The 13,900-nt window shown below is 41.7% G+C and overlaps 1 protein-coding gene across 1 annotated transcript in view; it reads right to left on the bottom strand.

Annotated features, from left to right (window-relative positions):
* The window catches only part of LOC133537140 (mediator of RNA polymerase II transcription subunit 13-like), a 40,854-nt gene extending 28,454 nt beyond the window's left edge, over nucleotides 1-12,400 (bottom strand). The window contains exons 1-13 of the mRNA XM_061878030.1: nucleotides 11,533-12,400; nucleotides 9,220-9,454; nucleotides 8,423-8,591; nucleotides 5,041-5,186; nucleotides 4,755-4,952; nucleotides 4,485-4,679; nucleotides 4,253-4,409; nucleotides 4,073-4,180; nucleotides 2,133-2,852; nucleotides 1,832-2,048; nucleotides 492-522; nucleotides 286-407; nucleotides 85-175 (exon numbers count right to left, since the gene is read on the bottom strand). Coding sequence (XP_061734014.1) covers nucleotides 85-175; nucleotides 286-407; nucleotides 492-522; nucleotides 1,832-2,048; nucleotides 2,133-2,852; nucleotides 4,073-4,180; nucleotides 4,253-4,409; nucleotides 4,485-4,679; nucleotides 4,755-4,952; nucleotides 5,041-5,186; nucleotides 8,423-8,591; nucleotides 9,220-9,454; nucleotides 11,533-11,598 — 2,455 coding nt within the window. The 5' untranslated portion in view covers nucleotides 11,599-12,400. The remainder of the gene's footprint in view (nucleotides 1-84; nucleotides 176-285; nucleotides 408-491; nucleotides 523-1,831; nucleotides 2,049-2,132; nucleotides 2,853-4,072; nucleotides 4,181-4,252; nucleotides 4,410-4,484; nucleotides 4,680-4,754; nucleotides 4,953-5,040; nucleotides 5,187-8,422; nucleotides 8,592-9,219; nucleotides 9,455-11,532) is intronic.
* Between the last annotated feature and the right edge of the window lie 1,500 nt (nucleotides 12,401-13,900).

Below are 13,900 nucleotides of genomic sequence, written 5' to 3'. Positions count from 1 at the left end.
CTGAAGAAGGAAGGAAGAGAGATTGTTTCTCATGAGAAAACACATTCGCAACTCAAAAACAAATCAGATGACTGGCATTCTTACTTATACAAGACAAGGGGTCCAAAGAGGCTGGTTTTGTTTCTTTAGAGACAAACTTGTCGTCTACCCCCACTCCAGCTCTTTTGGTTCCGGGCTGTACATGTAAGAAACACAATGTATTCACACACACAAAAAAAACACTTAAAATAAACATTTGTCAACCCAGATTAGCCTGTTCTCATTAAAGAAAGAATTAGCACTTACCGCCAACTCATCTTCATCTGAATTAAAGATTTTATCCAAATCGCTGTAGGACACGGCCAAGTCGTTCTCATGGATGAGGCTGGTCGATGCTGACGGCTTACTGCCTGATGGACCTTGACCTTCTGCACCACATCAGAGAAAGCACGGTAAGTAAACTACAGACTTAAAAAAAAAAAATCAGTTCAAAGAACATTTTAAGTCCTCACCATCAGCTGAATTCCCTGATCCATCATCCAACTGTTTGTAGGGGTAAAAGCAGAATTTATTTATAAATACAGTTATTTCTACTGCTTGTGCAATATACGTTATTTGAACTGTTTGGTAAAGTCGATTAGAACAAAATATTTAAGTCTAAGGACACAGTAGGGATGTAAAGATATGACAATTTCCAATCACAATTATCATGACCAAAATAATCACGGTTATCACCATTATTATTATTATTGCTGAAGGTGCGCAAAAAATGCTTAAACACTGAAATCTTTAGACCCAGTTTTTTTTAAATAACCAAATTAATACACAGTGTTAGAAAACACACTCTTTTGCATGTTTTCAGTTTCTTATGCTTTACTGATAGTGTTTTAGTCTTAGTATTTTAATGGCTAAGCTTTTATTGTTTTAAATATTGGATAGTACTGTAGCACTTTAGAATTTCAATAAAAAGGGCCTAACAAATAAAATCTATTATTAACAATTTTTCACCATACAGCTTGCTTGTAGTTTAAATGTGCACTATTAAATAGCTTAGTTGGTCAAACAATGTGTTTACATGAGTTAAGATTGGGGTACGGGTTTTTTTAAAAGGGAAATACATTAAAGTATCTTGTTTTCAGGTTAGCATTTAAGTTGGCAATCAATAGGTCTCGGCCTTTCAATTATTTTTCAATTATTTTAATTCAATAAGTTACTACGAATCATTGCAAGTTTTAACGCGGTTATCATTGATATTGTTTATCATTACATCCCTAATGCACAGCAATTGTGCAATGTCCATCTTCTTCCGCTTATCCGAGGTCGGGTCGCGTGGGCAGCAGCCTAAGCAGGGAAGCCCAGACTTCCCTCTCCCCAGCCACTTCGTCTAGCTCTTCCCGGGGGATCCCGAGGCGTTCCCAGGCCAGCCGGGAGACGTAGTCTTCACAACGTGTCCTGGGTCTTCCCCGTGGCCTCCTACCGGTTGGACGTGCCCTAAACACCTCCCGAGGGAGGCGTCCGGGTGGCATCCTGACCAGATGCCCGAACCACCTCATCTGGCTCCTCTCGATGTGGAGGAGCAGCGGCTTTACTTTGAGCTCCTCCCGGATGGCAGAGCTTTTCACCCCGCCACAACATATTTTCTATAATTTACATAATTTGAAAAAAATGACAACCGTTTCACTATCACATTAAAAACAGGCAGCAGACTAATGAGCAGAACTGCAATGTACAGGTATGCCCACTTGTTTGGTAAGCACTACTACAATTTAAAATATTTTATCCAAACCTCAACCTATTTCAAGCCCCTGTGAAAACGAAGGTTTTACGATATAGGATAGATTACGTCACCCACTTTATGTTTCTTGCTCCCGTCCCTCTCAGCTCCTGTCTTGTCCCTCTTCTCTGTAAAACTGAACTCTTCGTCCCCCTCGACAAATGCGTAAGGGTCTTGCTCCTCGCCGTGATCTTCGTCCGCAGTGGCGCAGGAGAGGTAAGTGTTCCTCCGCTGTGCGTACGTCTTTACCAGTTCCTGGGATACTTTGAGCGGCTGCAATGAGTCCGACATCAACCTGAGGAGGCGAAGGCAGAAATATAAGATTCGGCAGAGCACTTTAAAATGACTCCAGATGAAGATGCATTCTAAAATGACTTACTCGGTAACAGACACAACACTTTCAGATCCTCCTCCACCCCCAGGGTCGTCTCGTACTTTATCTACAGGTAGCTGAGGTGTGTAAAAGTGGGTGGCCTTCTTTCTCGGCAGGTTAAAATACTTCCAGGGGTTGTGGCCGGAGTCTTCATTGGGGTTTATGGCTGAACCAAGAAAGACTGAGGGATCCGTGGTTTCGTTAAAAGGCGGGGGAAAGGGCAAAGGCATGGGCATGTTTTCCGGCGGGGGATCCACAGATGAGTTCTTCTGAGGCAGCAGACAGGGCTCCACTGAAGGAGGGTAAAACGGTTGGTGAATGGGCGTGGAGGAGTTTTTCATACAAACTGGGGTCAGTTCGCCTTCGACGTGGTCGCATGGATGCGGGCTGAGCGGCGGCGGTGGCGGAGAACCCACGAGGTCCGCGGGGGGCCCGTGGGTGTGCAGCGTGGGCACTTTGGAGGGTGCCGTCGTGTCCACGTGGTGCAGGCTCGGGTAGGAGCCCTCCTCCTGCGCTCGCAGACAAAGCCTCTGGGTCTGAGGCTCCAAGGTCTGCTCGTCGCTCACGGAGTTGCGATGGTGAAAAGGCGTCTGCGGCCTCTTCTGCTGCTTCTCGCCTTTCTCCAGCTTCTCGGCCAGCTTGTGCTTTGGCGCCGCCGGGGTGGGGTGGCCTGATGAAGGCGGATGTCCTGAGGTGTTGCTCAGTCGCTGTTTCTGAGTCTTATGTCTAAGTGAGGGGGGAAAAACAACAATACTTACAATCTAGTCAACATTAAATTGAGAATAACAAACAATGTTGGGTATTGGGAACAACACATGATTACACTCTTTAATAAAATCACAAAACATAAAACTTATGGATCTGGTGAAATTTATAACTGTACTATTTAAAGCAAGAAATAATCACCACACATACAAAACTGATGGGTGAATTGCAATTAAAGCAGCTTTGTGTTAATTTTGACTCTTGAATGTTTGTGCATATCAGTTTGTGGGGTGACTCAATCAAGTCAATAAGACGAGGAAATCCAACAAAGCAAGAGCATTATTCGAATTAAAAATGAATTTAAACTATTTTGTCAATAGTTACAACAAATATGATGAAACAACAATATATTTAGGGTGTAATGTATTTATACAAGCTACACTTGATTAAATGGGTGGATTTATTATTTGCAAGTCTATATGAATTAAAAAGAATATGTATTAATATACGTTATAGTGTCAGGTGATTAAATATGTTGTATTGAAAATTAAGGAAAAAAAATGGACAATATAATTGTTTGCTTCTTCCTGTTCTTTTTCTGATACACGGTTTATTTTCAAAATGTATTTTAATATCACTGTTAAGTTGTTGTTTTTTGCATATGAAGATATTGTATTGGAAAGGATCATTTGGTTGAATGGTTTGTTGTGTTCAAGGCATGTTTATTTATTCAACTGCAGATAGTCCCGGGCATTTTATTATTTTTTTAACTTTAACTGGATGAACACGTTTTTAAATTCCAAGCAATATTGTAATTTTTTTCCCAAACAAACAATACAACACTTCAGATTTCAAACAACAGCTTTACAGAAGAATGTTATAGTGTGGATAAATACAGCCACCTAGTGGTTATTTTTTTTCTTTGAAAAGGTAAACCTGTTCCATCTGTTATTTGTTCCAGTAGACATTGCTAAATGGTAAATGGGTTGTACTTGTACAGCGCTTTTCTACCCCTTTTTAAAAAGGAGCCCAAAGCGCTTTGACAGTATTTCCACATTCGCCCATTCACACACACATTTACACACTGACGGCAGGAGCTGCCATGCAAGGCGCTCACCAGGACCCATCAGGTCTGGTGATGGGTCCTGGTCACTGCCTAAATTACTGAAGGTAATTTAGGCAGTGTTTATTAGAGTGGCGGCCAGCTGAGAAAATATTGTCACGACAATATTTTAACATACCTTGAGCAATTGCAATGTGGCCTGTGGACAGGCTCCACAAAATCCCAGAGCCCTGATTTGTCCAACTCTTCTTCACAGGTCCCGTTGGTCAGGGTTGTAAACTTCCTCCTATGATGAAGAGAATGTCGATATTTAACAAGCAGTTTTCATTTCAGACGGAGAGGAAATGCTTTCACATACTTGTTCCCTGTGCGGTTTATGTTATACTCCTGCCAAACGGACTCCACCATCTGGCTGGCCAGCCTGCGAGGGATTTTCCCCCCATGAAGAGTGTTATTGGAGCAGTAGCCATCGGACGCAGTGGACAGTTTATGCCACCTCTGTGCTGGCTGATAATCTAAGACAGGAGGCAAAACAAACGTGTTCAATACGGGAAAAATGTGAAGTTTCATGTAAATAAAACCAGCTGTACCAGTTTGAGCTTCCTCCGGTGATGTTGGGGGAGTCAGCGTGACAGAGGACATGGCGGGATCTCTGAGAGCGCCATGGCCCGGCTGAGCACCGCACATGCTTCCTAAAGTGTTGGACGAGCCCTGAGGGACCACCGTGGGGAGGTCCAACAGGGGGAGGAGTACCAGGCAGGAAGGATAAACCATCCTCACTCCCGCTGGAAAAGGAACCGTGTCAGACATATGCTAGGAAATCAATACAGTAACTGTACAGACTGTTTGTGATGCCTTACCGACGAGAACCTCAACAGCTGCCAGGGAGTCATCCTCCCAGTCGCTGTCCTCCATCTTTTCCTCCTGGACCTCCTTGGGATTGGGGCTGATGGGATAAAACTGCCTCCATTCTTCAATGAGCTTCTGAGTTGGGTGATCTGACATCTTAAATCCCTGACCCGTAAGGGTTCCATTCAAACCGTACGGGCTCAAAATGACTGGAGAGCAGACAGGGGACAATGTAAACATAAAAAGTTAGTAACTTGTACCAAACGTGTGATTCAAGCAAGCAGACATCTTCCTTACCTTGCAAAGGGCTGGAACTCTGCTGGGCGAGACTCAGGTGCTCCTCACTGAGGCGCTGCAGAGGCTGGTGTTGTGCAATCTCCACGCTCGTGCATACGTTGCTGTCGCCGTGCACGAAGAATGTGAACGCGCAGGACAAGTGCTCACTGCAAGTCAGCGACACAAAGTGGCACATTTAATATTGCAGCATTCATCTTTTAAAGGCAGGACAATGACACACTGGAATGAGGAGTCAAGTGGCCGTCAAATCTCCTGCAGGCCAGGCTTAGTTTAAGTACTTTGGCAGAGTTCATGAACATGAACAAAGATGCAGGTTCATATTCATGATGCCTTCCATTTCACCACCTGACAACTGACACGTCTGAGACTTTCCAACAACACACACTCTCAGAGACCATGTCTTGAATTATAATGTAATGATAACAAAAAAAGGTTAATTTGATTCTTACTATCCAGTGCTGGAAGTAGGCAAAGTGCACTGAAATAATACTTGTTGACATAGTTGCTGTAAAAACCAAAATGCACACTCAGCATTCTCCAAAGGCTGACCCTGTTTACTGGCCAGTGAGGGTGAGGGACAACAGGAGGACTCATTTGTATTAGGAGGAACTGACCCAACAGACACAAACATTTACTTTTTGCAGCCAAAAAAAAAAAAACAGCAACAAGGACAGTTTTCCAACAAACCTGCATAGAAATCACTTTGGTTGCCAATACTGCAACATTTGCAGCAAAATGTTGTTCCATATCTTTCTTCAGTCAGTATTGTTTTGGGAAATCAAACTCACACTCTTCTGGATTTTTGTATATAATGCTTAGTTAAGAAGCATCACTCCCCCAGACAAACAATGGTAATAATTATTAGGGCTGTGATAAGATGCAGAGGCCCTTACACGTATCTACCGACCAATATAATTATAAAAACAGCAGATTTGTAATAAAATGCTGGGAAAACACAAGACGCAAAAACTGCCAGATTATGAGTTATGTTCAGCAAAAGGGCCTATTTCCACTCGAAAAACAAGAGTGGAGTCTCTTCTCTAAAACATACCATCTTTGGTTGAGACTTGCCAATGGCTTCAAACAGCAAGCAGCACGACAGCAGCAAGACAGAAAAGCTATGTTTTGGACCGCTGTTGACTTTTTAGCTGAGAATTCTTGTCATTAAGCAGCATCTGTTTCAAACCGCGCCTTAGCACTGTGTCATTTTTACAGCAGAAGACTGACAATTAGGAAACTGAATTAAAAAAAAAAATGCTAACTGCCTCGCGATAATGCGCCTCGACCACAAACCTCAAACTCAAGTTTTTCTTCTACTATCAAAAATACTATTGCTAATGCAGCAGAATGCACAAAGAGCCCAGCTGTGTTAAAGCACGAACCTCTGCACAAAACACATTGTCGCACTAAAAGCAACTACTTTTGATCACCCTCTCTTTTAATTATGCTTGGACTGGTTCCAATTGAGTGTGCTCGGGGCGGTGCAGTCAACATGTTTTGGAAGCGAGACCAGAAACATATTGAGACAAATGACAAGAAGCCCAGCCTTGGTAACTGCCAGGCTAGTCTCCAGAAGGCGTGTTATCTTGCATTGCACCTGGGAGGTCTGAATGACAGTCTTGTAGTGGAGGATGTGACATGTTTGGACAACAGGGTACAAATAAGTACCAGAGACTTAAAGCAAATGAGTTTGACCTCACATGTAAGAGCATTGAAAACCACATTTTTACTTGTCTGATCAAGCCTTCGAGACTATTTCATACCTCGAAGGCAGAAAGCCACTAATGGGACAACGGCAAGTCTTACTTCTCCGAAACAACGGACTGCAAACTGGACCACGTTTGTATTAAAAAGAATAACAGTGCCTGCTGCACAATACACATTTCCACACTCTACCATCATCATCAAACCTTAAAGAGGAACTGTACCTTTTCCGGAATTTTGCCTATCATTCACAATCCTTATGTAAGACAAGAACACATATTTTCCTTTTTTAAGGCATTTTAAATAGTTGTGATAAAAAACAGGGAGTCGCTCTATTCTGCCAATAAAACCCTTCCAAACAATTCCATCAATGTTTTATAAACATGCTCTGAGTACATATCTAAGTAGTAACAGGCACATTTATAATAAGATGAAATATTTACGTACTTTGCTTCAAAATCACATCACAACGTTCGCTTTTTCCTTTGACAACATCACTGATTATTATTCACTGCAGACTTCATGAGAGCCCACAAACATAATAAAACATCACTTAGTGTGCAATGTCTGCGGTCATTAGGATGCCAAATGATAGAATGTTGTTATAATCCTGTTTCGATGACTAATGACTCATAATCCATGTGAAGAAAAGGGGGCTGGACCCAAGTGTCTTTTTGCGTCTTTCTCGCCATCGAGTCTAAAATGGCTTGTCAAATTGTACCAACTTGTCGGATTACGTCCTCATCCTTTTACTATCAAGGTGAGAGGCATTATTTATGATCTACACTAAACTTCCAAAAGTTCCGAGGCTAGAAAGCAGTTAACCAACTGATTATGTCAAAATAGCTACACATGCTTGTGGTCACAGGGCAACTATAGATTGTCTGAGTTAACACTTACAATAACAATATCACTAAAACTTGGTTAATATTAAAGTCACGAAATGTAAATGGAGTATAGTTGGTGGTTTTTGGATGTTTTTTTGTTTGATTTTGTGGGCGGAATAGAGGACTTCCCTTTTGCTCCATTGTAAGCGGACTTCCATTGACAAGTTTGAATGCATTAAAAAACATACATCTGTCATCTTGTCTTTCATAATGATTGTAAACTTTCGACAAAATTCCCCCAAAAAAGTGCAGTATCCCTTTAAATAGTACTTCTAGATGCTGCTTCAAATGAGAGTACAACACATTTAAGTCCCCTGAAGTCGAACCATTTGGAAATACACCATAAATAAGATAAAATTACACATATAAAGGTGCAACAACTAAACTTTCACAGACAACACAAGGACACTTCAGCCAGTATTAAGAAAAGGAAGGTTTTTCGTAAACTATGTTTAACTTCATTTTGCACTTGTGACAGAAAGAATGTTGAGCAAGATGCATGAGGCATAACTGCAACACAGCTAATCACCTACTGTTACACTTGTGGGATTGATAAGAAAATAACAAATCTTAAAACAGTTTGACTAAGGTATGGATAACTTTGATTTCTGTTATGTCCAATAAAGGTTTTCAGCAACCCTGAACGTCTGTGGATCCAAGGTATTCTAAATTGGACCCTGCTGTGCTAGCAGATCTTGATTTTATGTACAAATATATCAAATGGTGTCATTGGCACATGGTCCAGTAGAAAAAGAGGGATGCAATACAAAAAAAGTAATGTGTGACGGTACCTTTTGTTGAGGACTTTTTCCTCCTTCTGATAGGGCTTCACAAACCACTTGCCGATGCGCACGAAGCCGCGGTTCATGAGGCAGCGCTCCAGGAGGTTGTGGATGGCTTTGAACAGGAGCGTGCGACACTCGTAGGACAAGCCGCTCTCCCACTCACCGTCCTCCTCGCCTACAGGAAGGCAAGGATGTTATAAAATATGGTGGTGAGTGTGCAGCTACTCAGTATCCCTGCAGGGGTATAGCCCAATTGTTTATATATGTGCCCTAAAGGTTGTTCTTGTCTAATGTCATGTTGAGGAGCAAGAATCGGATAATTATTATTTTTGTTAAAGTAAATGCAGGTCTTATCAGATTGTGCATCTATTGATGAAAGGTAAACATTAGCAACTTTGGTGTTAATACTAATCTTGGTTACTGAGCTGACTCCTCCCTAAGAAGGCAACTCTCGCTCATGTGTGTATTTTTTTCAACACAAACAAAAAAACATATCCTGAATACATTGGGCTGAATTGCTGAAAATCAAATTCCAAAAGCATTTTGAGGAAAGCTGTTACATACCAGCCTGAATCTGTGGTGGCCAAGAGCCAATAGATTCCACAAAGCTTTGGAGGCTGACTCACAAACACATCACAAGTTGTATAATCAACATTGCCATAAAAGATAAGTGTTTGACAGTGAAATTTTAAATCAAACCAATCCTGCAATTGTGCGATGGGATATTTAAAGAGTATGCGCTGGGTCATGCACACAAATATAGGCTAAGTTATGCAAACAAAAGACCTGCGGCGTGGACTCACTAGATAGCTCGTTGTGGATGAGCTCGGCGAAACTGGGGTCGTCGCCCCACCAGAAGAGCCAGAGCTCCCTGCGACCCGGCGTAGGATGCCTTCGCCACACGCTCAGCACGTCTGCCGCCATGCAGCGGCTGAAGCTACACAAGATCGGGTCCTCCTCGGTCACGGGGAAGAGGATGGGCGACGAAGTTGGTCCTTGCCCCACGAAACGCCGCCATTTTATCCCGGTCAAATCAGCCTAGATTTAAACAAAATGAAAATAAATTAAAAACAGACAGAGATATTAGCACAAATATATTTACCAAACAAGTAGTCAGTTTTGTTGGAAAAAAAGACACAAATATGGTCAAAACTGAGGTTTGTTGACATTGTTTATGGGTGTTGCACAATGCAGAAATACATTTTGCTGATAAATAAAGATGTGTACAAGTTTGGAAAGTTCTCTGCAACAGCTAGCATATAAACAAGTATTATCCATTACTTAAATAAAGTTGTCTGAATGGCACTACATTACATTTGTAGAAAGAATTGGACTTTCCTGTAATCCATGTCAACACACTCTTATTGCTTGCAACATATGAGCCATTTTCCGAAGCAACTCTCCACAAGGCAAGTGGGCAACACTTGGCCCCCGCAGTGTGTTTCTGCTCCTATTATGGAAGTTGGCTAGACCAGTGTTTTTCAACCACTGTGCCGCGGCACACCGGTGTACAGTGAGATATTTTCTGGCGTGCCGTGGGAGATTATGTAATTTCACATAATCGGGTTAAACATATTTTTGGGCAAACCAGTAATTATAATCCGCAAAAATGTGCCGTTGTTGAGTGACCCTGCTGTCGAGAGAACGGCAGAGTAACGGTGTAATACGCTTCCATGTCAGTAGGTGGCAGCCGGTAGCCAATTGCTTTATAGATGTCGGGAACATGGTTTGTCGTGATACAATATGCGAACGACAAGGTATCTAATGCTTAAACTAGGGCTGGGCGATATATCGATATGCGCGTTCTATGCGATATTGAAAATGACTATATCTCAATATTCGAATATACGTTCTCACGCAGTTGCTTTTAGCTGCGGGCATTACACTACACTCTCCCCACTCCTTCTTGTGTCTCCTCACAGAGTGTAAGCACACCTTCTTACATACGTCACATACTGTCATGTCATACGTCACATATGTATACACCCTCGCGGAGCAGATAAGTAGCAGCATGGGTAACGTTAGCTGTGATGCTAGCGAAGCCGTGCGAGTGGTAATACAAGAGAAAGACGGTGCGTATCTGGTAACAAATGAAGGAAGAATTAATTCCTAAGAAAAACAGTCCATTGCCTGGCGGTGGTTCCAGCGGGAATATGTCGAATAGACAACTTTTATTTGTCAAGTGTGGGGCACAAGCGTTGCTACCAAAAGTAGCATTACTGCTAATATGTAGCATCATTTGAAAAGTTTCATAAATACAGTTTTGGTCAATTGACTTAGTTATGATTTTCTTCTCTTAATGTACTATAAACAAGAATGTTTTAATGTAGACAAATAGAACCAACTGTTAATTCAAGGCTAAGGCAAAATATCGAGATATATATCGCGTATCGCGATATGGCCAAAAAAATAAAATAAAAGAGATATTAAAAAAAGGCCATACCGCCCAGCCCTAGCTTAAAACCAAAAATAAACTAAAATACGAGTGACGCTAAGAAAAGGCATTGGAACCAAGGGATGGCTATGCAAACTAAAACTAAAACTGAACTGGCTGCAAAGTAAACAAAAACAGAATGCTGGACTACAGCAAAGACTTTGCAGCGCGTGGAGCAGACGGCGTCCACAAAGTACATCCATTCATGACATGACAACTTACAACAAAATAGGAGCGCAAGACAAGAACTAAATCACTACACACGGGAAAACACCAAAAAACTCAAAATAAGTCACAGCGTGATGTGACAGGTCGTGACAGTACACCTACTTTGAGACAAGAGCTAAAGTGATGCATGCTTGGTTATGGTTTCGATTCTTATCCAACAATTGCGATAACGACTTTTTTTACTGTCAATAACAGCTGCTGAGTTTCATTTTTATTATGTTCCCTGCTGGCGGTGTTGTTTCAATGGAAAATAAAAACGGTGCCTCGGCTCAGAAAAAGGTTGAAAAACACTGGGCTCGATCGCGATTTTGCAAGTCGCAGGCCCCGATGCCTTGACGCCAGTCTGCAAACTGACGTTACAAAGCTCGGCAGCCCTGATTAGCCAAAATGGCTTTTCTGTGGCCTCAGCGGCGGAGCTAACAGTAGCTTAGCTCAGTCAAGAGTGGAGTCTTACCAGGCAGAAGAGGTTGGAGTGGCAGTCCTCCAAGCTGGCCCCGTTTGGTACAAAGCACGAACTCATCCTTTCACTTCAAATCCATCGTCGGGGGGACAAGAACTGCTCGAGGTTTTCGCTCCTTACGCCGGAGAGTCGCTGTTTTTTTTTTTTTTTTTTTTTTTTTTTTTTAGTTGTTCGCTACCCCGTCGCTCACTTTGCTAGCTGCTAGCGGCTATCCTCTGCTCGTCGGGCAGACAACTTCCAGCTAAGCCGACGTTTAAAAAAAAAAAAAAAAAAAAAAAAAAGCGGCTGGATAGCATCGACTGGAACGAGAGGCATCCGGCGATACGATTCATCCAAATGTATTGTCCGATCGGCTCGGCGGTGCGGCTACATTAGCGCGGAGGAAATAACACAAGTTAACATGGCCCGGGGTCGACTGGCGCTTTAAAGTGATAATCACAGTCCTGGAAAGTCAAAAGAAAACTTCACCCCCAAATGCGTAGACCCTCCCGGGTGCGCTAGTGCTAATGCTAATAGCCGCTAGCCGATCTGGAACAATTTCAACGCAATGGAACTCTCTCCCCTCCCCCTGATCGCGCTGCTAGCCCGCTAGCACACGAGCTAACATACCAACGCTAGCCTGCTTACTACATAAAACAATTAGCTACATCGCCCCGCCTCGGCGAAAATAAAAAACACCATGATGGGCCGACGCGGTTAAAAGCACCCCGAGAAGGTAGGAAAATGCCGAATGGGCGAAGCTACTCATCGCCTTCTCTCCCCCCTTGCTCGGGATCCATGGCTCCAGCAGATTTCCATTATTTCAGCTCATGGATTGAATTCTTTAATGGCGGCCAGGAGGACAAGTCTGCCTCTCGCCTCCTATTGGCCAATTTGTGCTAATGGGGGCGTCATCCGGCTTCAAGTAGCTCCATGACTTCACAGTTTACAAGATGAAAGCCCCCGGTTGCATCTGTCATACTGTCACTGGTCACTCCTCCGTGATGCATATTACCCGACACGTTACCCCCTGCAACATGTAGATGGAGAATGTTGTGTTTTTCGTGCATTTTTTGGTTGTGTTGGTGCGCGCGGTTTGCATAGTTGCAAATGTGGAAAATCAATAGAATGGCAGTTCCATTGTGCAGGAATTTATGATGCAGACATGAAGTCACGTGGGGCAAGTTATGGGCGTCAACTTGATAATAGTCATTCTTTTTTATAAGGTGTTTTATTTAAAAAAAAAAAAATAGGTCGATTTACAGGAATATATGAAGAGGAAAAACAATAACATGCATGCCTAAAAGAGTTTTTACATAACATGCATTTGATATTGTAATAAGTACTTATCGTTATTCATTTATTTTATTCAAAAAAGCAAAAAGCAACACAAATGCAACTAAAAACGCAAAATATGAACGTGAAGGGTAAAAAAAAAATTCCACCTACAATCTGATTTATCATTAAGCTTTTATTTTGACTCGTGGGGCCAAATTTAAAGAAAAAAAATGTGTCTGGGGGCCGGTATATCTATTTTTAGGAACACTAATACAAAACATCACAATAATGTCTGATTGAATGCTAAAAACGTAATGACAGACCGCCTTAAACGGAAATTTAAATTTTTTTACTGAGACACCCAGAATGTACATGAAAATAAAGAATGTGGGATTTACAATATGAACTATAAATGATAAAACACTGAATATTGACAACATATAAACGTAACACCCCCTCTCCTTCGACATATTATAAAATCAAGCAAAACGCAAGAAAAATGACATTATTGTATACCATTAAGATGGATGTATTTATCGCATGTTGTGTTTTTGATGCATTTTTTTTTGTTGGTGCGCGCGGTTTGCATAGTTGCAAATGTGAAAAATCAATAGAATGCCAGTTCCATTGTGCAGGAATTTATGATGCAAACATGAAGTCACGTGGGGCACGTTATGGGCGTCAACTTGATAATAGTCATTGTTTTTATTGGGTGTTTTATTAAGAAAAAAATAATTAAGTCGATTTACAGGAATATATGAAGAGGAAAAACAATAACATGCATGCTTATATGAGTTTCTACATAATAACATGCATTTGATATTGTAATAAGTACTTATCTCTATTCATTTATTTTATTCAAACAAGCGAAAAGCAACACAAATGCAACTAAAAACGCAAAATATGAACGTGAAGGGTAAAAAAAAAATTCCACCTACAATCTGATATATCACTGAGCTTTTGTTTTGACTCGGGGCCAAATTTAGAGAAAAAAATGTGTCTGGGGGCCGGTATATCTATTTTAAGGAACACTAATACAAAACCTCACATTAATGTCTGATTGAATGCTAAAAACATAATGACAGACCGGCTTGAACGGAAATTT

Source organism: Nerophis ophidion, linkage group LG18, assembly GCF_033978795.1.
Source record: "Nerophis ophidion isolate RoL-2023_Sa linkage group LG18, RoL_Noph_v1.0, whole genome shotgun sequence".
NCBI lineage: Eukaryota > Metazoa > Chordata > Actinopteri > Syngnathiformes > Syngnathidae > Nerophis > Nerophis ophidion.
Note: the sequence above shows the minus strand (reverse complement) of the source record. Positions and strands in the feature narration are given on the sequence as shown.